The sequence below is a fragment of the Pyrus communis genome, chromosome 8, assembly GCF_963583255.1.
Source record: "Pyrus communis chromosome 8, drPyrComm1.1, whole genome shotgun sequence".
Lineage (NCBI taxonomy): Eukaryota > Viridiplantae > Streptophyta > Magnoliopsida > Rosales > Rosaceae > Pyrus > Pyrus communis.
In genome coordinates this window covers 26,721,648-26,744,857 of record NC_084810.1, presented here as the reverse complement: position 1 = coordinate 26,744,857, position 23,210 = coordinate 26,721,648, and the positions used below count along the sequence as shown (strand labels likewise).

The window sequence follows — 23,210 nt, the reverse complement described above, 5'->3', positions numbered from 1 at the left end:
GAAATATTCATTCGGTACTCATGTCTTTTTCAATGATTTTACGTAAGAAATAAGTGCAATATAACATTTTCTTGGTGATGAATAATGAGATTGTAAGCTTGTTTAGAAGTCATTTTAAAACGATTGATACGGTTTTTGTGAAAATATTTTTTAAATCAATTCTTAATAAAATGTAAGTAAATACTAAAAAAAAAATACTTAAATTCTTTATGTAAGAAGCACTATTTATGTAACTTCTACCATGAATAACTTTAAGTACTTTCCGAAACATAAAAACATTTTTTCTAAAAATGATTTCAGTCATTTAAAATAATAATAATAATAAAATAAAATAAAAACTTCTAAACTAATCTCGTGTGTAAACTTGGAATTACAAAGGGCTTGCTCGCATCACATCACGCCCCAACTTTTAGTGCATCTTTTTTGGGACGAATATTTATTTTACATTTGTGGCTCCGGTTGAGTCCTTGGAGTAGGGTTCTCTCCCCTCCTCTTTCATTCATTACTCTCATATTCTCTTATTTTATCTCTCTCTTGTTATAAAAAAATTAATATAAGATGTTGACATGACTTAACTGTGACCGTTCAAATAGGAGAGGATGGAAGAGGAGGAAAAAAAAATAGGGGAGAGAATCCTACTCCAAGTCCTTGTGATGTTTGGAAGAGGATTCCTTTCGGATTCACTTTGTAGGAATTCTCAAGATTTCTACATTCTAACCATTTATTTTATATCGTGTAATCAATTTTCGTCAAATATTATTTGTGTTTAATTTTAAATAAAAAGTCAAATAATTTCTAACCGCACGATACACAATGAATGGTTAAAATGTGGAGATCCCACAAAGTGGATCCGATGGGATCCAATTCCGTGATGTTTACCTTCTTTTTATCACAAAAGCTTTGGCAAGCACTCATCTCTCTCCATCTGTCACAATTCACAAAAGCCCCCCGAGGAAGGAAAACACCATCAACTTCTTTGTCAAGGAAGGAAAACGGTTAAGAAATTCAACTTTTGCGTCATTTTCTAGCTTTCCACACAACCTTATTTAATCCTAACTTTCTGATACCGTTATTAAAAAAAAACTTTCAATAATACCTTTGCAATTAAACTCGTTATCAATTTTAATCCAGATCAAAGTTTCAATCTAAATCTTGTTGATCTCTGCGCGATCACGCGTCTTGCAAATGTCATTTACATGCATGGTTAACTTGACATTAAAATTTGACTGCCTTGAGCGTTTGGCAACCACACGGGCAACTTTGGGTCCAATTAGGATGAAATTTCAATTGGGACTTTTCTAGCCTTCAATTTTGATTGATAGAATTATGAGATTCGAACTTAATATAGCAAGAACAATTGGTCTAAATTATTAGCTCCGTAGACGCAATTTCGAGTTCATTCATGCATACCCGAGTATCAAAAGAAACGAACCAGTAAAGATTCAGAAAAGAAAGTGTTCACGAAGTGCTTCAAGCCACAAAATCTCGAAAATCATTGATAGTTTGGTCGCTAAAAACTCTATATATTATCAGTATACATTCCTCGTACACAAAGCGGCACACAAGCGACTAAACCGAATGGCGAAATGCGACACGATCAATGATATACACTAGTATTTACAACGATTAGTGGACAAGCTAGATCAAAGAACCAAAAAGATTACACGCTACCCATACGTTTACCGGGGAACATAAGCTACTTAAAACGATACACAAAGGGAACAAAAACTCGGTGACTATATTCCAGTGTTGGGGTTGTTTCCGGCAAGGACGAGAGAGATCTCCAACCCTCGGCTGAAAGCCTGGTTGAACATGAGCCGCGTTTGGAATGTCGATACAAATGGGAACCATGAGAATAATGCAATGGGTATGAATATGATCATCCCCATCCCGGCGTCATATAGAAGGGCAATGGAACGAATGGACTTCCACAGGCGAAGCTTTTTCATCAACGGTTTCCAAGCTATAGCAATCTGGAAAACATCACACAGATTAACGTCAATATAAACGGGAGGAAGAGGGCATTACTGATACATACTCAACTAATTTTCAATTACACAATCGGTTCCCAAAGTAATTTGGTCAGGCTAAAATATAACGAACGGAAATTGTATATGCGTAACACAAAACACAAATTGTTCCAATTTAATTTTCCTACAACTTAACATAAACGAGTGTGGAGTAGTAAGAAAAGAAATAAAAGAATAGGAAATGAAAAGACTTACAGAAAGGATTCCCCACCCAGTGGGTATAAAGGCTAAAATCGAAGCAAAAACGTCTGCAATTGTCAAATCTGTAAATTTAACTGCAACTGCTAAACCGGCAAGCGCCAACAAGAAGGATACACCTTGAATGAAACGCAGCACAAGCTGGAAGTTAACAGATATCTTCTGGCTGAAGGTAAACACCTGTGAAACCAAAGCAAAAAAATTATTAATCACATAGAAACAGGACTTGCATCACATAATTTAGGCCGAAATAGATGCTATCGCTCAGTAGTTTCAATTTCACCTTGAAAAGGAGTATAAGCACTGCCAGAACCACCCATGAGATGGCATACACCTACAGTAAAACATGAAATATTAGGGCAAGAAAATGCATGAAGGATCAGAAAATATTAAACGCATCAGCTCATATACAGACCCAGAAATTGCTGAACCCGGGATAGACAACAAAGTGCAACAGTTACAAGCATAGGAAAATAGGATGCATTTTGAAGGAATGGGAAGGAAAGCCCATATTAATATAAAATAAACTATTACCGTCAATGACGTACTGTCTCCTTTCACATTTAGCTTGTAGACAATGCCATACTGAAAGATAAAGAATCTCAGACTCAAAATTGTCTCCGCAATCCTACCACCAAAAGTCCGAATATGTGCCTGCAGATGAAATCTCAGGAACATAAACAAGGGAATATAAAAAACAACACAATAGAGCAACCAAAAAACAAACAATGAAAGCACACAATTTCACTGAGACAGTGATTGAGGAGTTAAACAAGGACAAAAGGCTACAACATTGTAACATAACGGTTCCACAAGATGATGACCCAGTATAAGAAGGGTCTAGATAAGGAAGACATATCACACCCTTGTTTAAGAGGGGCTGCTTACGCAACTCGCGCGTTTTGGGGAACCCCAACCCCTAACAACCTGGTACTTTCATTAGTACAGTTCCTATTTCAAAAGTATCTGGTACCAGACTTACTGAACTGGTAACTTACCAATCCTCTTTTGTAATGTATTTTATCTCCTGGGTTATACGAGTGGGCATTTTTCCAGAGTTACCAATTGTTATCAATCTACCCTATGGTAATTTTTTGAAGCTTATGCTCCTGGGGTGGGGCAGGCATACACCAGATTCTTTCAAGAACTCCCCATCACAAGCATTCTTATTTTATAGGGTCACCATTAGACTGAAAAATTAATTATTGTCTAGACAGTGCTTAAACAGAAGTTGTCACTAGAAATTAACTTTAACAAGTAAAGCAATTGAAGGGGTAAAAGACTGAAGATAACTAGGAGGAATCTTGCATCATGGGTATTACCAGTTCTTCCTCCCACCAAGCTTCCCAGCTTTCTTCACCCTTAACTCCAATTCCACCTCTGTAAAGAAGCCAATTTGTCCAATCTCGAAAATCCTCCACAATCCTATAAGGACATATAATGGGTTAACCAATGAAGTACAATAGAATAACAAATTTAAAGAATGTAAATGAAACAGAACTTACTTCTGCCACTCAAAACCAGACGGATTGAACAAATATGGAGCAAAGAGCCAAGAAAGTGCCATAAACCAACTGGTCACTGTGAGAAGAATATATGTTAGAGCACTCCCATCATTATCGCCATAGGCAAGGTACACGACCAACAAAAGCACTACTTCCAATCTGAGAAGAACAAAGTAAACAAGTTAAATAGAACACAAAAAATCTGAAAACTGCGTTATTTTTGAGATTGGTAGCGTTTGCCTTATAAACATGGAATCAAAATATTATTAAAACAGAGGAGAGATAAAACAAAGAAAGTGACAAGGAACCATACCCTTTAACAAAATGACTGCGAGAGTAGAGCCTGTAGTTCTCTGAAAATTTAATGTGACGAACTACAAATCCCCTGCCTGTTGCTTGATACTGTAAAGAAATAAGCATAAATTGATATGTCATCTACCAAAGAAATTAATGAATCATGAAAAGGAAAGCAGGAAATCAAACCTTTGCACCACCATGAAGAATAGTCCGGCCAAAATAATGAGTTTTTGTACCCAAAGAGAATGTGAAGTAGACAGAACAAAGCTGCAGCTGCATTGTGAGAAAACTGACTATGGCCTGCAGCAGGAGTCAATGGAAAAATTGGAAAATAGTCAAGAAGGGGGAAACTAAACTTTCTTCGAAACATATTATTACCATACCAGAATATACTGAAAATAGAAAAATAGGACCTCCACCAAGAGGGTGAACTACTTTCAAGCACCTCTTGAAAGATAGGACCTCCACCAAGTTCCCAAATGTAATGGGTTTTAAGTAAATGTGTACTGCTAATAATGACTTTCATTTAAGAGTAGTGGATCACAACAGTAGTGACAACATCGTTGCTCATACCATTAAAATTAGTATCACAGTTATGGTTTTAAGAAAACAGATTAAACTGCATGCCTAAAGTCAACAGATTAATGTGAATAAGCAAGCTAGATCACTTAGACCAATTAGAATAGTGTGATTACCCTCAGGAAACCTTGTTCCAAGATGAAGCCTAGAATCATTGGGACTGCAGTGAAGATACCAATTTGGATGAGAAATTGGGTATTAAGAGCAGCAGTCAGCGCTGTATTCTTTGTCACCAAAGCTATGTCCGTCAACCTTGACTCAACACCAGATAATGCCTAAAACAAGAACACGTTGCCATGAGAATAATTTAGAATGTACATTGTTCACGTGACCCACAAGCACGCACACACTCAAAGGTAAGCATAAAACAAGAGGAGAAAAGAAAAAGGAAACTTAACTATGCCATGCTTTTATTTTTTATTTTTTATTTTTCATGAAACCTGTGTCATTCTTTTACATATATAATATAACCAAAACCAAATACATCACAATTGAAGATTAAGCAGATTTAAACCTAAAAATGATTCCTACAGTACCAAATCTCCACCATCAATGGCATATAAGCTTAAAAAATTTGCTTAAACAGACATGCATGGGTAGAAGTAAACATGCATGCATATATCAGCACAGACTGATGATTACTACTATCAACCACATATGCATAGAAAATGTAGCATGAGGTCAGCAAAAACAAAACCTACCAAATATATTTTTCCATAGAGAAAAACATATACCATCAGCACTGTTAACTGCACAAGCAAAGAAAACAAGACTAGTTAGATATAAAATCAAGTAGCTTAATGACCAATTTATATATATCAATGGAAAACAATTCTATTGCTTAAAAGGCAGTAAACATGTGAGTATGAAGCAGTAAAAATAAAAACAACTTGGGATCTTAATACATGGAAAAAGCATTATGATTGATTATTGAAGCCAAACTAGAGACAACAATATTTAAAGAAAGCTCCATTTGGAATAACTAAGATAACTGTTAGGAAGAACTTGTTTGATAATGAGATTATATAAGTACATACCATTGTACAAAAATAGTAGCCAACGGTGGTATAATAAAATGACAGCATCCGGAAAAAATCAAATTGCTGCCCAAGCCTGTATACGTCTCGACTTAGAACTTGTTCACCGTTACCACCAGAAACCTTCCCCTCAAATACAGCAATTTGATTGAGCCCAACATCTCGTCCCTTGCCAACCTGAAAATTGTTATTAGAATCTCACATCCTTGGTCTCAACTCTCAAATGAGAAAAAGAAAAACAAAAGAAACCTACCTGAATATACTCGTGGTGAGTCACATTTCCTTGGCGTAAAGTTGAGTTGAATCCTGCACAACAAAACCAAATGAAGTTTGAATTAAATCCTTTTTAAAAACAATTTGAATGCCTATATTGACACATACGCCGTCAACCACCTAGCATCTCAATTAGCACTCTAGAAGCAATCCAAGAGATCAAACAATGCCCTGGGGTTAGTCTAAAACTTTAGAAACAAAAATGAGAAAATGAAAAGATGGTTTTTGTCATTCAAATTAAAAAATTTAGGGGATTTAGCAGTAAGCATAACATCAAACACTTGCCGGCAATAAATTGCCTATTTTGTTCTAATTATTGAAGCCCTTAATTTATTGTTTATTAATCCTTAATTCAAGCCCCAAACTTTATCAATAATCCCCATTTAGGGCCTAAGAAAAAAACTCAGTTTTCTGGGTTTTTTAACAAACAATATTAAGTTTTCAGGGGGTGTTTCACTAAGGTATACAGAGTGCAGGAAGACAGTACATGGGGGAAAAAAGTACAACAGCAATTTATCAACCAAGAGTCATACCTGCAAAGATATCTTCACTAATGTTAATTACACGAGAAGCCTTGCTAATACCACCTCGAGTTAGGTGGAACACTCTATCAAACACATCAGGGTGACCATAATGCATACGGACCCTGTACATGGCCTATTATGTCAGTTTCAAGTCTAGATTTTATAGACCCAGGGACGCTGATAAATGCATTGGCATCACACAATGGACTTACTTCAGAGGATTTGCAAGAACACGCTGAGCTAGAGTTACAAAGCTTGCTTCCTGATTGGACATGAATGATGCTAAAGAAGAAACACTGCACAAAATATACACTACTATTTAAAACAAATAACAAATTTTGCTCTATTAAGATAAAACCCAGAGGATACAATTTAAATTCACCTTCCTGTAAAGACATGCTCTCTAACGCCAAGAATTGTAGGGCGTCGGATACCATGATCAGTATGGAATTCTTCAAGTAGGTTTCTCATCTTCAAAGCTTCCTCAAAATAGTTATCCTACAAGAGGACAAAGATTATACACTGTAGTTAATTAGAAAAACAATAGAACATAATGAACAACCTGGACTACAAACTACTTAAAGATCCTGACAATACTAATCCACAACCAGAGTTCAAAACACTTCTGTTTTCCAAATAAGCAATTACAATCGACAATACATTTCCACAATCAGAGTTAACGACACTTCTGTTATGAATTCTAACTTTTACCAACCAAGATGGAAGGCACATAATATATCACGTAAACCAGTAGTCAACACAAGCATGGTATGAGTTTCTTAGCATTAACCCAAAAATCTCTAGCAGAGCAACACAACACAAAATATCAGACATGAAATAGCGGGAAAAGAAAAAAAACAATTGGTTACCTGATTCATGTCGATTGTCTGAATTGCATTTCCACGAGTAAATACAATTGCATGGTTTTGATTCTCCGGTTTTCCTTCACCAAGTTTCGGATTTCCAGGCAGTTTTATGGAGTAGATTTCCTGTGAAATCCAAGCAATTGTTAACATAAAAGAAACATAATGTCAACAAGAGTGAAAAGGTAACATGTTTTCTAAAGCATATCTATTCTAGCATCCCTCGAACCTAGAACTACTAAATATAGAAAAATTAGTAGGGATAATTAAACGAGCTTTTACTCCATACATGTAAGACATAAAACTATGTAGTATTAGTAGTTTATCCATTAAAAGTCAAACTAAACAGATAGATCTTGGAAGACAATGACACTTCGATCTCTAATTCTAGATTTCTTCTTTCAAGGTGCCAGAGTTAGAAGATATGGGATTAAGCTTTTATGTATGCATACGGTAAAACTAGTCAATAAATCCAAAAGAGAAAAAAAAATGATAATAATAATAAAACCAAAGAAAGAGAGGCAAAAAATAACTGAACCCTTCAAATCCTAAAAGAGGGTCTGTGCTACATAAATTATAAGGCAAAATAAAAAATATTGAACCTTGTCCTTCCCATTGATATCAGCCTTTACGAGTTTTGAATAGAACTCTCTGTGCACTTTACCATCCTTCGAAGTCTCAACTTCATCAATAAAAGCAACCCGAAGAGCCTCATATCTAACAACAAATTAAATAGAAAAATTATGTAAAGAAGATTATGTCAGGTAGAATTTTTTAAGCATACACCCAACAAAAATACAAACAACTTCATTGGAAAGAATAACCAAAATGTTAGGATAAGGACAAGCAAATTACAGATGCATAATATGTACAAGAACAATAGATGCAAAACTCCAAAAACAATCAACAAAAAAGGGATACCCGAAAATGGTTATACAGTAATGACCAATGAGAATGAAGGAATCTAATTCTCAACCATCCTTACTGTTTAATGTTTATTATTAATGACAAAAAAAAAATTGTTCAAAAACAAATGTTTATTAATCATAAAATGGGTTTCTTATGCGAAGGAAATGGAGGATGGGCTAACTGTATCCTAACACTCCTGTCAAACCATAAGAGACTCTTCAAAGAAGAGGAGAAGAAAACAAACTAATCCAATCTAACACTGACCAACCTATCCCCTGATGTTAGACCCAAGTTAATTGAGCACTGTGCAAACTAGCATAAACAAACCATAATACCATTACCATCCCCATCCCACAAAAAACGCACAAAATACACCCCATAGGAATGCAGAAGCCATACACATGGAATTGGGCAATGTGAAAAAGAATGAAAGGTGACTGTTCCATTGATAATTAGTTCATATAACAATTCACCTTTGCATAAGCATTGCTATATCTGCAGCCTCAGGTTTTTGGCCTTCTTTCTGTTTTCCATATATTTGACATGTTACAACATATGTAAACTTTAAGTCAGCATGAGCACGTGCTTCAGGAGATAACTCAAACGCTCGAGTATCAGTTGCGTCATTACTGGAAATTGCACCCTCCACATCTGCTCCTTCTAACAGATAAAGAAATGGATCAAACAGCAGGACAAAATATGAAAAATGAAACAGTAGAAGTAGCAGCTAAGTAGTAGTAGTAGTAATAATAACTGAATGAGAACAAATAATAATAACAAATATACAAAATACGATAAAATGAAACAGTATAAGTAGCAGCTAAGTAGTAGTACTAGTAATAATAACTGAATGAGAACAAATAATAATAACAAATATGCTGCCAACCTCCAGAATTTATTCTCTCCAAATAGGTCTGAAGCATAAGAGCTTTCCTATAATACATCATTCCACGAACTGCAGATCACAGAACTTAGATATTTAGCGGCAAACCCATGAATTCACTAAGACAAGCACACACGCGTTCAGGGGTATTAAATATATAAAATAAACAATGAAAGAAAGAAATGAATTAAATGGAACTCACAAAATAAAAATGTATCTGTGGGAGGGAGGGAAAGAAGGAGAGCGAGAGGGAGGGAGGGAGGGAGGGAGAGAGAAGGGGGGGGGGGAGAGAGAGAGAGAGAGAGAAAGAAAGAAGAAACCATGGACATTGATTATGAAAAATATTTACCTGTTCTGGCTAATGTTTGACCTCGGTAAGAGGCCCAAAAACGAAGCTCAAGGATATCAGTGGAATTGTCAAAGAGTTCAGAGTCAAGAGCATTTTCGTCACGGCCAATTCGGGCAAGAAAGTTCTTCCACTCATCTGCCAAGAAAAATGATGTCAAAATATCAGGCAAGGCCGGAAGACAACATCTACTATCAAAACCATAAACTTTACCCATAGTGCAACTGTGCAAATGAAATACACATCTAAATGAAACAAACAAGGATGTATAAAAGAGATGGAAACAGAAAAAGAACAAGAACAGGGGTGAGGAGGGGCGGATGTCAACCCCCGAGATGGAGCACTAGGCTCAGTAGATGAAAAAATTTAGAAAATAAAATACTGCATAAAACACATATGGTTCGAAACAGGGAAAGGAAGAAACACAATAACCTAAGAGTCTAAGACAAAGCTGGCCAGGATGACTCTTTCAGTAATTCAACCTCTTGTAAATCTAACAAATAAACTCTAAAATATCACCTGAGCAGACTGTGAGAAGAAGAAACCATTAACCCCAACTTCGGACACTTAATTGTGCACATAAGCACACCAACTACATCATAAAGCACAAAGAAACAAGAATAAGATCCTAATTAAAGGAATCAAAAAACTACCTGGATAAATTTTTTGAAGGTAAAATAATATTGATATTCCATCCTCATTTTTCTTCTGGAGCTCAGCCATACTATACAGCACAATCTCAGCATAGTATGGAGTAAACACACTGCATGCACATGAAGAAAAAGATGAGAAAGGCAGGCATATGAAGCACACCAATCTTACAGAAAAGGAGATGAAGAATGTATTACCTGAACGATAACATCTCACGGACTGGCTTTGCTGCAGGCATCTCCATAAAAAGGGAATTTGTGAAGAACTGGAGCCTGCGTCTTGCCTCCAGATTTTTAGGTACATTGACAGCCGAATCTTTAATGGTTAACAGTGAATACAATCTTTTGACTTGCGATCTCTGCATATCCTCGATAATTAAAAAGAAGCAGAAGCACAACATACTACTGAACATTAAACGTAAACCCAACTAAGGAGGTCAGGTAATCTACTCAAACATACCAACTCAGGGTCCTTAGGCCACTTCAACTTTGCAAACAGACGACCTTCTGTCCTTGCATTTAACAACAATTTCCATGTCTCATAGTTTCCCCTAAAATTGGCAGCCAATAAAGTGATATAAGTAGAGTAGAATCAAGCAATGGAAACACTATCCGTACACATACATGTTTAACTGACCTCAGGTCCATAGAAAGGATGTCATGGTGCACAACATCATAAAGATCTTGAACAGCCTTAACTGCACCTTTCTCCAGTTCAGGTGTTCCCCCTTCTTTCTGTGCATTATATAAACGAAGTGGTATATTTGACTAAAAAGAAATCGATATACCAGAATAAAGCACAAACAAATAACTTTACGACGATATCAATTTTTATGTAATTAGAAGAAAAGAAAACTCAGAAAGATAATTTAAATTGTAGAAAGTTGCCTTCCCAAACGTTACACAACTATCACTCGCCCAAACAAAGAGGACAAAACCCTGTTCAAGATTCCCATCGAAGGTATTTCTTACTTTCAGACCAAAAGTCTCAACCCATTTGAAGAAAAAAACCGTCCACCCCATTTCCCTTTTATGTTCCTAAATGCAAAGGTTAGGTATAACAATTAAATGAATTGTCATATGCACACATGTACACACATACAACGAAAAGACATAACTTAAACCACTTGGCAGCATTGTCCTAACAACTGGAAACTTAATATCAAATATATACTTTTATAAAAACAAATACCACATCCAAGCAAGAAGGGGTTGCTCATAAGAAACATTAACAAAAATAGAAAAGAAGTGCCCTGATACATATATGTAGCTTGAAAACATATATAATTATAAACAACACATCTAGAACAATAGAATAAGGCTACGGATATTAGGAGACATCATCTGACAAGGTAGCAAAGAACCTATCTAGCTACCCAAGACATCAGCCAGTACAAAAGAAATGGGAAAAAAAGAGTCCGCCTCAGCAACCTAGATGTTCCTTGGACAGGCAACATGACTCTATTCACCATATTAGTAATGAGATTGAAACAACATATCCATTTATAAAAACCAGAATTACATCAAGGAACCAATAAAGAAATACAAACCAGAATTCCCATTAATGCAGTAACTCTTGATATCACAAGTGGCAGCTTATTCAGTTGATAATCAACATGAATAGTCTTCTTCTCTATGCTTGCATGAATATCCTTGTACACCTGTTCAACCCTGATAAGATGGGATAGAATTATATAAATTTTTTCCTACACTCAAACATGTGCTCATTAAATGGGAGCTCATATTAGAAGCATTCTTATCTTCAAACATAAACTTACCACATCCTTCCTTCGCCTTCCAATATTTCATCTAAGATTAGCTTAATGATGTGGAAGCACTCCTGGACAGCATACTTCATATAGTCATCTCTTGAAATTCGCTCCCAAAGTTCATCTTGTGAATCTCTGCTCTCAACAGCAATATCCTTGGCCACAAATATCTACATAACCAAATATTAAATACAATAAAAATTTTGAAGTAGTATTTTACCCAAAAAAAAATAAAAAATTGAATGTACAATTAGAATGTCTTGAAACTGAGTGCACGTTAAAAATTAAAGAACTGATGACCTTGCTAGAGAGAAGAAAAAGGGGCCACTGAACCAAGGGAAGATTTCCAGAGTTTTTAGGCATGGCAAGCAACTCCATTTCTCTGGAAGAAAGTAAAATAACTGACGAGTAATCGAAAGAATGTGCAAAAGTACAGTAAAATCACAGGAATAATTTCAATACTCACAAGTTGGTGATATAATCTTCTTCCCTCAAATTTCTTATAATCTCATTCCAAAACGGAGAGAATCTACCAGCATCAACCTTGTTCTTCTCAAGGTCCTTGAAACACACACCGTATAGGTAAATTTTGCAATGGACTTAAATAAACCATTAAAGTAAGTCATAATTGATTCAACATATTTCAGCTAGGTAAAAGTCAACAATGATTAGTTAAATTTATCAACTAGTAATAGGTGACTTCTTTTCCCCAATTTTACAGGCTCACCTCACTGGAAGACTGTTGCGAAGTCCTGCCAGAAAAAAAAAGAAAAAAAAAATCTTTTAGTTTTAAAGACTTGAGATAAGATAATAAAAAAATTGTGGTATTGCTGATTATATGAAAAAAATCAATCAATTGAATGAAATACATATATATAACCTGTCAGGAAGAGGCACATGAAGATTGTTCATAAAAGCTCCAGGAAATTGCTCAAAAAGTTGATGAAGTGCTTCCAGTGATCTAATCTGGAGATTATAATACAGAGATTAAACATTTCAGCAAGAATTAATAAGAACTCACCAGGATACTGCTCTAGTGCCAGCTGAAATAACAACATCTGACCTCTCCAAGTCGATCTCTTGCTCCAAGCAAGAATCCCCACACACCAGATATAATGGTGTAAAATACATGGATATCTAAAAGATAAATCTGCACGAATAGACCGGATCATGGTCAGGTGAAAGAAAAGAAAACTAACACGCACTAGTAAATCGGAATTGAGTTATTCCTCTGATCTAAAGAATATATAAAGGCCTCAGAACAGAAGTCTAGTTTACTTTTAACTTTGTAGCTGCCATTAAAACTACTTTAAGCCCCTATTGAGAAACTTCAAAAGCTGCTTTAATTTGGAATGAATCACACGTTAACTCAACCCTGATCTCATAAACTCCATAGTTATTAAAAGCGTGAGGCGTGGGCAAGGCGTCCGAGGGATAGCCCAGCCTAAGCATGAGGCGTGGGGTGAAGCCTCACGGGACCTAAATTTTTTAATAAAAACACTGAGCATACACATGTATTATATTAAAAAAAGGAAGATTATTAATCAATAATCACCCTGAGCACACACACATATATATATATACACATATTATATTATATTATATATATATATATAATAGAGGATGAAAAGCACAATGAGCACACATATAACAATGCACGCAGACAGCACACACATCCATTATATAAAAAACAAAAAAAAAAACCCTAAGGTATGCCTAGGCGGCTCCGGCAGCGCCTTCCGCCGCCTTCTGCCCACTCCCTCAAAACAGGGGCGGCAACCCTCACGCCCAGCCTCAGAGGACGCCTAGGCGCACCCTGAGGCGAGCCTTTTAAAACATTGTTTAGTAAGCACAAAAGTGCAGGACTGCAGACTTGAGTGAATAAAAAATCAAAATAATAATGTTGATAATAGAATTCCAACTTACAAGTATCACAGGAGCCCATAAACTAGCAACTGTCAAGGCATTATGATTGTCTGCAAGCATACAAAATTAATCAGTTTGAAGTATGATCAGGAAAAATTAGTGTTTTCACTAAGATTAAGATTATAACCAAGAGATCTATATTACCAAAATAAATGTTTTCTAACTACAATCCATCTTCCGCATATATGCTATTATAAAATTAAAGATTTTAATAACACATTAGACAGCTTAATGGAAAACAAGAATCATAACATCGTTCCAAATTTCACTTGCATTCAGAATCCTGCTTTAAAAGGCATCTGTTTACAGAAGACACATTTACATATAAATAAAAAAACCATAAGATTCTCCATTTTGCTTTAAACTTAACTATTGAAGTTTTTAAATGTATTAATTCAGTGCAGTTACAAAACAAATTAGAAATAAAGTATATTTCAAAATATCAAACTTTAAATAAAATATCCATCGAATGAGAGACCAGTTGCTTACTTTCAGAAACTAAGTCATGCCAAGTATAGCGTATAGGAGACATTGTCACAATTGTCTTAGTTGGTTTCACTAATGGCTTGATCTGTAAACCAAAGAGAACTTTTAGAAAGCAATATTTAGCACAAAAGGGAAAAGGAAGTTGATTCACAATCATTTAAATAACTGATTCACGAACAACACTGCCACGGAAAAATGTTCAACATAACAAACCTGAAGAAAATAAGCAAATGAAAATTTTCCACTCAAAATCACAAGCCAGAAAAGCATATACCTGCAACAAAACAAGAATAAAAAATCTTAGCAGCACACAAGTGGGTTTAAACATCAAATTACCAATGCTATTTGAATTCGAATACCTGTAAAAAGAGAACAAAGAACACCAGAAGGATCCTGACTTTAAAACCCTTGAGCTTTTTAATCAACACCATTATATGTTTAAATACTTAATATAATTCTTTTTTTATACTTTTGGTAAGTAAGCATAGTGAGCATACAGCATTCAATAAGAGACAACACTTGTTATAATGTTCATACAAAGTTTCCAAAAAAAATTAAACTTAAGAGAGAATAGTGATTTTGGGAGTACTTGATAAAATCAGTGGTCCTCTCATACATCCCACGTCCAACATAATGCCGTTCCTTGATAATCAACATAGGAAACAATAAACAAATGGATCAGTAAAGCAGATCATCATATGATGGGAACACAAAAATCAAGGCATAAAGAACAAAAAGGGAAAGTTGTGAGATTAAAACCTGGCGCATCCACTTGAAAAAACGAATCAGAGGAAAGCGATCACATTGATTAGTCAGACTGTGGCAGGCTGGTATTCTCATAAAAAAGCTAATGAAGAACTGGATACCAGCATATGTGCCTATAACGATCACATACAGTCTATAAATAACTGAGTTTCCATTTTGTTTACTCTCTTCCTGGAGAGCTTTCCTGAAAGGCACAGAGATAGAATGTTACCAATGATTAAAAATCATTAAAACAAAGCTTCAAAGATAAGAAATAAAAGCATGTAAAACATGTTAAATAATAGATGTCGTTAGGAAATTACACATAAAGAAAAGTTATGACCACTGATGCAGTGCTAAACCAAACAAATCGGAGAAAAATTCGAGAAACTGCTAGGTGCCTTGTTGTAGAATATGCACCATACATCATGCGTATGTCAAGAACACCTACACAAGAAGTATTTTCTCAGATACTGAAGGAACTCTAGTACTGTGCAACAAAATGAAATGCCTTTTCTGACTATCTTTGGCTACAACACTTCAATATTATAAATTTTTACGAGACTGAGACAGTAAAGAAGCAACATCAGCCCATTAAGAAGAGAAACCCCTACTCTCAAGAAATTTCATTGCCACAAATGTTGGACCAAGGCTGAGAACTTCCCGAATACACTTCGAATCAAGCTTTCCATTATTGAATGCAATTATGGTCAATCCCTGAAGGTTCACAGATAAAGCATATTTATTACAACAGCAATCATAAAGCACAAGGAATTTTAACAAATCGCGACAAAATACATTGCAAAACAAAACATAACTGGTATTAAAGAAAAGTTACAATTATAAAAGAAGGGAAACCCAGACCACAGAGACCCTGGAGAACGACATTTACTAGACAGACAAAAATAATTTCTGAACAAGAGGAAATTATGAAGGATTATTCACTGTTCTTTGCTTTCATTTTTTCCTTTTGGGTAGCCAGCAAGTGGCATGGGTATAACCAATGGGGTAAGGAAAACAAGGCCACATAAAGATAATTTATAAGAGAAATGAAATCATGTAAGGCATGCAAACCTGAAACATCATCACAAGGAATATCCAAAGACGGTGGAAACTATGGTATAGATGGAGAAATGTCCTGTGCTCAACAAATGAAGTTTTTCCTCGATGTTGACTTCTGCCAGATTTAAGTATATTCTGTAACAAATATGGTGTGTATGTTAACCACATGTATAGCAATATGTAATATACAAAACAACAAAAGAGGCTTTCATTTTGGCCAATTCAGAGGTAGGGATATTCAGGCATAGCTGAAAATTTTAGGGACTCCAAATGCCTTTCAATTACTAAATGTAAGATTACTATAAATTCTTATGATTCTAAATTTTCTTTTTTTTCTTTTTTTTTTCCTTTTTTTTTCTTTTTTGAAAATTTAGAACATTTAAGACTTTCTATGTCAAGATAGGGTTTAGGGACTCCAAATGCCTTTCAATTACTAAATGTAAGATTACCACATATTCTTATGATTCTAAATTTTCAATTTTTTTTTTTTTTTTTAATTTAGAACACTTAAGACTTTCTTATGTCAAGATAGGTAATAATTTTTAATTATTTTCTATGTCAAAATTTCTAACAGAGTATTTTCTAAAAATTCAGTTCTTATGCTGCCCACTGAAGAAAACAATATGATTCCAAGGTCTTGACTAACTCATTAAATCGATGCACTTGTTTCAGCATGCATTAAGTACATACATATAATGAGAGAAAATAACCAACCATGTTCCAACAAGTAAAATTATATATTATCAGGCAAGAAACCCACCTTTGACCTTCGTACTGGCTTTTGAAAAAAAGATGACACACTGCGCCACGGCCAACTAAGTTCAAAGCAATGAAGTGACCTGCATATAAAAGTTGGTTAGCCTTCAAGGTGTGAACATATGTTACATGGCACAATCATGTAAATATCTTACCAGAAGTACTCATTGAAATCATCATAATTGCGCCAGGCAGAATGTGGTGCTTTTCCATTATCATTGTTTGCAGCTTCCTGCACATAGTTGTAGATTAGGAGACCATTTTGAAATAATCACCATAATCTTGTTAGTAACTGATAGATCAATGAGAAGACAGTAAGGATGAAAAAGAAGAACATCCCAATAAGACCTCCCAGAGACGTACCGCAGCCACAACCTCATAGAGAGGATAGATAACTTGGTCAAGAAAAGAAACTTCTTTGTCAGAAGTACAACTGTTTGCTGGCTGTGCAATCTGCTGCCTTAGAATTTCATCCATTTCCCTTACCATCTGCACATTACAATTTAGGGTTCAAAAGAGAAAGAATAATTTTCAGAAACAAAATACAATTAGAAAGTTGGAAAGACCCACACAATAACAGAGCATGCTAAGCAGTGATAAAAAACTAAAATTCAAATGCCAGAAAAAAAATCAGGAAACAATTAAAAAAATAAAGTTTCAGAAAGTTTATAAAGGTCAAAAGGACGAACAAGCTTATCAAATTTATAAATACAAATGCCAAAAAAAATCAGGAAACAAATAAAAAAAGAAAGTTTCAGAAAGTTTATAAAGGTCAAAAGGACGAACAAGCTTTTCAAATTTGACACCAAGCTTTTTCAAACTAGGGTTATTCCTAAGAACTTCTGAAAGTAGAAGAGAAAAGTAAACTCCACAATGACACAACCAATAGGAGAAATAGCACAATCCCATGAAAATGGGATATGCAATCACATTATAAAAGTCATTGCATCTCTTAGCATGCATATCACGTTTGGACAAACTTTAATTCAGTGAGGAAAAGAAGACAAAATTCATAACACACTTTTATACGTGAAAACAAAGGACACGTCAGAAATAGTGATCGTATATTGCAATTGATTTGCTCCACCAACCACAATAAAATTGCATGGAACTGCGGACGAAGAAAAAAACTACAGACAGGAACAAGCAGACCAACAACCAAGTCCACCACCAAACTTCATAGCATCAAGTAACTAACTCACATGATGAAATATGTAGCACAAGCATTCAGGAAGGAATCTAATATTGCCTGATTCACCCCAGATCAGAAAGTACAGAGAAACAAATAGCAATTTTTTTTCCTTGGTAACTGCCTCCAAACTGCACAAAAATGACTTATTCAATGAGTCTCTATCATCAAACTCCTTTCTATAACATAATTTACAACAATAAGAAAATCAAGGAACAATCAGAAAGGGTGTTAAATCAGGTCTGGGTCCATACTTGCTCCAAACTGGCTGAATGCATAAGTAGTCACACCATTTAATATAGTTCTCGAGGGACTTCAGAAATACACTTTGTGCTGCAGCCTCGTCCAATTTCTGCAGCAATGTAAAGGCACAACATATGGACTGAATGTAAATCTTCCCAAGTATTGTAAAAAATTTAAGTAATCTTTTCATATGAAATGAAGTTTTATCAACAGAAAATGGTGAAAGTGCATATGACAATGACATATGCCTTGTCAGCCCAGAATGGACTAGCATACAATACAGATATTTAACTTACATACAGTACAGATATTTAACTTACATACAATACAGATATTTAACTTACAGCTTCAATTACTTCAGGAATACGAAGCCGAGATTGCTCATTTGCGAGAAGGTGAACAATATGTTCGCGCTGGTTAGAGACATTATCTTTCTGGCACACAACAAGAAACATCAAGTCTCAGAAAATTACTGGCATCATAGTGCTTTGGAACCAAATCAGACTATCAGATTAAATATGGAACGAAAATTCAGTTCCAAAGTAAAAGGAACAGTAACTAATAATAACGTTAACAGCTTAACACAGTTCTTATAATTTTCTAGAAGAAACAAAATTGAATGTTTTTCTTTTTTGTTCAAAGAAGCAACAATTTTTATGCAGAAGACCGACACAAAAAGTTCACATAAAACAGAAGACCAGATGTCCACTTCTCCACAGTGCAACATAATTGTGAATAAAATCCTTCATGGAAGCAAGGATGTCCTGGGTAAGTGGCAGTGGAGTGTTGAGATGGTAGCATTTACTTAACTCAGGCCACTAATCAAATTGTCAATATGTCCCATAAGATTTCTTGAAATAGAGAATGTAAAATTCAAATTAAGAACTTGGTCGAAACTTGAAACCTAAGGAAGACAAAGACAACATTTGGATTCAGAGAAAAAGTGTGATCAGGCATGCAATTACCTGAAATCCAAAAGTATAATGCAGAAAATCAAACATGTCTGGATCTCTTGTAGCAGGGATTGGAAAATCTGATGGCAATTTTGGTAGGTTACTGAAGTACTTTAACGCTGACACTGCTGCTTGTACCTGGCCATTATTTTCTTTGATTAAAGTAAACACTAACCATAAGATGTTAACTTAAATCATGTAAGTAATAAACCAATTACCTCAGGCAAAGAAACAATAGAATTTGTAATGTTGGGAGCATCCAGAGGAATAATATTGTAGGCAATTAGGTCCTCGGTCATTGCCGCATCTGATTCCATTACCCGTTTCAACTGCAATATAAAATAGATATAATCAATTCTGCAACTAGACGTAGGAGATAGATACAACAGGTGGAAATATAACAATCATGCGCCAGACAGGAACATAAAAAATGAAATAGTAAATTTGACACTTGTTAAGATTGAAGTGAGTTTTTTTTTTCAATAACTTTGTGTTTTGTGCTTTGTGCTTTGTTTAGTCAACAAGGGCTGAACATTATGGCTTTGATAAGCACTAGTTGGCTGAAGAGAGCACACACAACTTGAGAAAAGAAAAAAAAACCATTAAAAAACATTAATTTAAAGCAACCAACAAAACACCTCATTAGGAATGACAAGTAACCGTTCAGGGGCTATAGTGATTGTGTGGGTTGGAGACTAAATAATATGATTATGAATCTATGATGCAAGCATGGTCCATAAAGAATAAGTTTGCATTAAACATATGTAACACTATAAGACCAACCTCTTCAGGAATTTCCTCAGTCAGCTGCTCCAAAACTATCCCTAAAACTCTTAGAGTTGCAAAAACTCTTTTCCGCTTCACTGTTGTTTTCTCTAACCTGTTTAAACAAATAAAGGTGACCAAATCAAGTTTTATTTCATAGAAGTCTGAAGAGTAGGGTGGGCAAGTAATTCACCAGTAGCAGAAATAAAAAGCACATTAATACAGGAAGCTAAATCAATATGAAGGCAAAGACTAATCAAGACACTACAGCCTTTCAGTATAGTATATTGCTCAATAGAGATATATTCCTAAAAATAGGAGATAAAAAGCACTGCCCAATATTTGACCTCTTCCCACACCTCCTCAGCTTCCGTCCCACTAACAACTTCAAATATCCGTTAATTTCTTTCTACCATGTAACCCAAACAATAACAATACCCATCCAAGGAAAACATGATAAGTGACAGTTGTTAAATGAAGGCTATTGAAAATATTCTTAATATAATCTTCCAGATAATCATGAACGAATACCTGCATCTAAACTTAAAGCCTCATGTATCAACATTGGAAATCCATTTAATAGTAGAAAAAATTATCGGCAGAACTTATTAGATACCAGAGTAAAGACATCACAGTGTAATGAACAGAAAATAAGCAAACAAATAGAACACATCTTTGGAGTCATATTGAGAACGGAGAAACTTACTCGCCCAGGTTCCCGCTGAAAGCACTAGACTCCCTCAACTTCATTTCTTCCTCCCGCAGCTTTTCTACATTATTCTTCTGTCTGTACAGTTTGTAGAACTCTTGCAAGCGAGCAATGTCCTGGCTTCTATCTATGGTTCCACTCTCCTTCTTTGCTAGCTTTTGCTGGAAATTTGCACAAGGGGACAAACAATTTCAATTTAATAGATTACAAAACATAAGCACATAAATTCTTTTTGATAAAGAGATGATAAGTACATTTATAAGCTTATGAAAAGTAAATACACATTTAACAGCTCCAAACTCACCCCCCCCCCCCCCACCCCCAAAAAAAAAAAAAATTCTGCCTTCATATGAAAATATACCTTAATGACAGACATCAATCCAGTCTTGAACTGTAATACTCCCCTTCCTTCACTATTGGGATCCAGATTCTGAGCCAGAGAATAAGCATGCTCACATACTGCAGGGGGACAATCAACGCATTCAAATTGTGAGTTGCAACCATAGAATTAATTATTTTGCAAGATATACAGGTTTTTCACCACCAAATTACAGCAACAACTGAGTTTTAGATGATTCCCCATTTTCAAATATTTTTTTAAGCTAAACGAACCAGAACAGAACTGCCATCAGCCAATCTGGTCTGACAAAATGAGGGGTACGATTTTAGAGATTTAAAAGGTATTTTTTTTCATGTAGATCTTGTTTCCTTTTGTGTAAGAAATTCCAAGTGAGCTGTTTGAGCTTCTTTCTAAAAGCAGTTATGCACTTCAGGAATGGCCTCCTAGTGTAACTCACGACAACTGAGGAAAATATTGAGTTGATTTTTTTATTTCTCAGCTCATATGTGGATGGGTAAGCATGCTCAATCAATTTTATGCGTAATGCAATTTTGAATATATCTTGGTTCATAGTAGCTTAAAATCTTGCATAACTACATGTCATGCAAAAAGCCACAACTCTAGTAGGAATAAGCTAAAAACTAAAACAATTATGGAACTTTTAAGACCATGAGAAAGGCCACAGCAGTCGCGGAAATGTACAAGGTGGGTTACTTTGCTTCTCATTAACTCAGACGATCATACTTTTGGCCCAAAGAAACCAAGTACTCAATCCCCCACCCCAGCTACCAAATTATCCTCGTTGATTCTTATGTCACATTTAGGAAAACAAACTTAATTTCCACAGCCCAAGCAAGATACAAAATATAAATCAAAATCCGAAGTAAAAAGTACAAAAAAGAAGTGGGTAACATACAGATTCTGGAGATATTGGGATCTTCGGCTTGGATTTCATCAGCAGCTCTCAGAATTTCATCAATATCCCTATTGTTTGCAAGTGAGGAAGGAACATTTCCAGCAATTCCAGTAGCATGCCGGCCATACGCATCAGCCCCCATCCTCTCCCTGCTCAATACGGCACGGACTAGATGCTCCCATCGCTGCTCAACTCGAGACATTTTCTGCAAAACAGCGAGTAAAATCTCGAGAAAATTCCAATGGCGTTGCACTAAGAGCGAGAAAATCCCCGCTGATTTTCTCGGCAACCAAACAGACAGATAGATATACATACATACATATATATATATATATATATATATATATACACAGAGATAGATATACAGTAGTAGCTAAAGTGAAGCAAAATTCATGGAGAATCGGCGTACCAGATTTGGGAAATCAATCAGTTCATAGGAAACCCTAGAAGGCCGAGTCGATGAAGAGTTGAATCGGTCTCCAGCTCGGACGACGTTGTTTGAAGGTGGTGGGAGGTAATGTGGGTTTTGAAAAATGAAAAGGGAAAGCGGAAAGGGCAAAAGGAATAAGGGAGGAAGAAAAATGGATCTGATGGGTAACCGGTTTGACCGGGTACATCCGGTGAGAGAGTATGGGTTTTGGGTTTGGTGACTGGTCGCGGCCGCTTCTCGAATTGACGCGGAGAAGAAATCTCCCGTGGACGCGTGACCCAATCCATGTATTCATCTAGAGACTCAGGTATCCATATTGTCAACGGCCCAAAAGATTAATTTGCATTAACAACGTAATTACCACCTTCTAAGATAAGGAAAATCGGTAGTCATTGTTTAAGACTCACGTCGTGATGTAAGGACAACACTTATTTAGTAGAAGGTCACTTGCAATCGGTAGTCATCGTTATTGTTGGTTTTTTTGAGGAAAGTATTATCTTATGCATTTAACGAGGCTATCATCGCATTACACTGGCTCGAGTTAGCATCGAAATTTTTTGGCTTTTTAGCAAAAATGGTCCCGGAGATTTACATAACTCCTTATTTTGATCCCTTAGATCTGAAATCAATAGAACTGGTCATTGAGTTGTCCACCATCAATTATTTTGGTCATTCCTTGAAAAATCTCCATTAAATAAAGATAAAATGACAAAAACACCTTCAATTTTTGTCAAATCATTTTGACCCATTATTTATTAAATAGAGGTTTTTTTTGTCATTTGGTCCTTAATTTTCCAAGGAAAGACTCAGGAACCATTTTTATTAATT

The 23,210-nt window shown here is 35.5% G+C and overlaps 1 protein-coding gene across 2 annotated transcripts; it reads right to left on the bottom strand.

Moving 5' to 3' along the window:
- Positions 1 to 1,502: 1,502 nt before the first annotated feature.
- LOC137742780 (callose synthase 9) lies at positions 1,503 to 22,492 on the bottom strand. 2 transcript variants are annotated; one of them, XM_068482728.1, is made up of 52 exons: positions 22,362 to 22,492; positions 21,953 to 22,157; positions 21,058 to 21,155; positions 20,694 to 20,857; positions 20,006 to 20,102; positions 19,441 to 19,551; positions 19,235 to 19,360; positions 18,614 to 18,703; positions 18,281 to 18,378; positions 18,040 to 18,157; positions 17,201 to 17,326; positions 16,993 to 17,069; positions 16,842 to 16,920; positions 16,094 to 16,216; positions 15,634 to 15,736; positions 15,343 to 15,466; positions 15,035 to 15,224; positions 14,865 to 14,917; positions 14,489 to 14,549; positions 14,279 to 14,360; positions 13,790 to 13,839; positions 12,927 to 13,013; positions 12,744 to 12,829; positions 12,591 to 12,615; positions 12,330 to 12,424; positions 12,164 to 12,245; positions 11,873 to 12,033; positions 11,645 to 11,765; positions 10,732 to 10,829; positions 10,555 to 10,645; positions 10,293 to 10,453; positions 10,098 to 10,207; positions 9,448 to 9,582; positions 9,102 to 9,170; positions 8,689 to 8,875; positions 7,909 to 8,023; positions 7,313 to 7,432; positions 6,826 to 6,941; positions 6,656 to 6,739; positions 6,453 to 6,565; positions 5,900 to 5,952; positions 5,647 to 5,823; positions 5,311 to 5,358; positions 4,726 to 4,884; positions 4,217 to 4,330; positions 4,047 to 4,135; positions 3,734 to 3,892; positions 3,551 to 3,653; positions 2,763 to 2,882; positions 2,512 to 2,562; positions 2,226 to 2,408; positions 1,503 to 1,973 (listed from the first exon to the last, which is right to left on the bottom strand). In XM_068482728.1, the coding sequence occupies exons 2-52, from the start codon at positions 22,152 to 22,154 to the stop codon at positions 1,737 to 1,739; spliced, it is 5,721 nt and encodes a 1,906-aa protein (XP_068338829.1). In that variant the 5' UTR covers positions 22,155 to 22,157; positions 22,362 to 22,492; the 3' UTR covers positions 1,503 to 1,736. The 2 variants fall into 2 exon arrangements, with proteins under 2 accessions (XP_068338829.1, XP_068338830.1); XM_068482729.1 differs by having other exon boundaries at positions 8,689 to 8,872.
- Between the last annotated feature and the right edge of the window lie 718 nt (positions 22,493 to 23,210).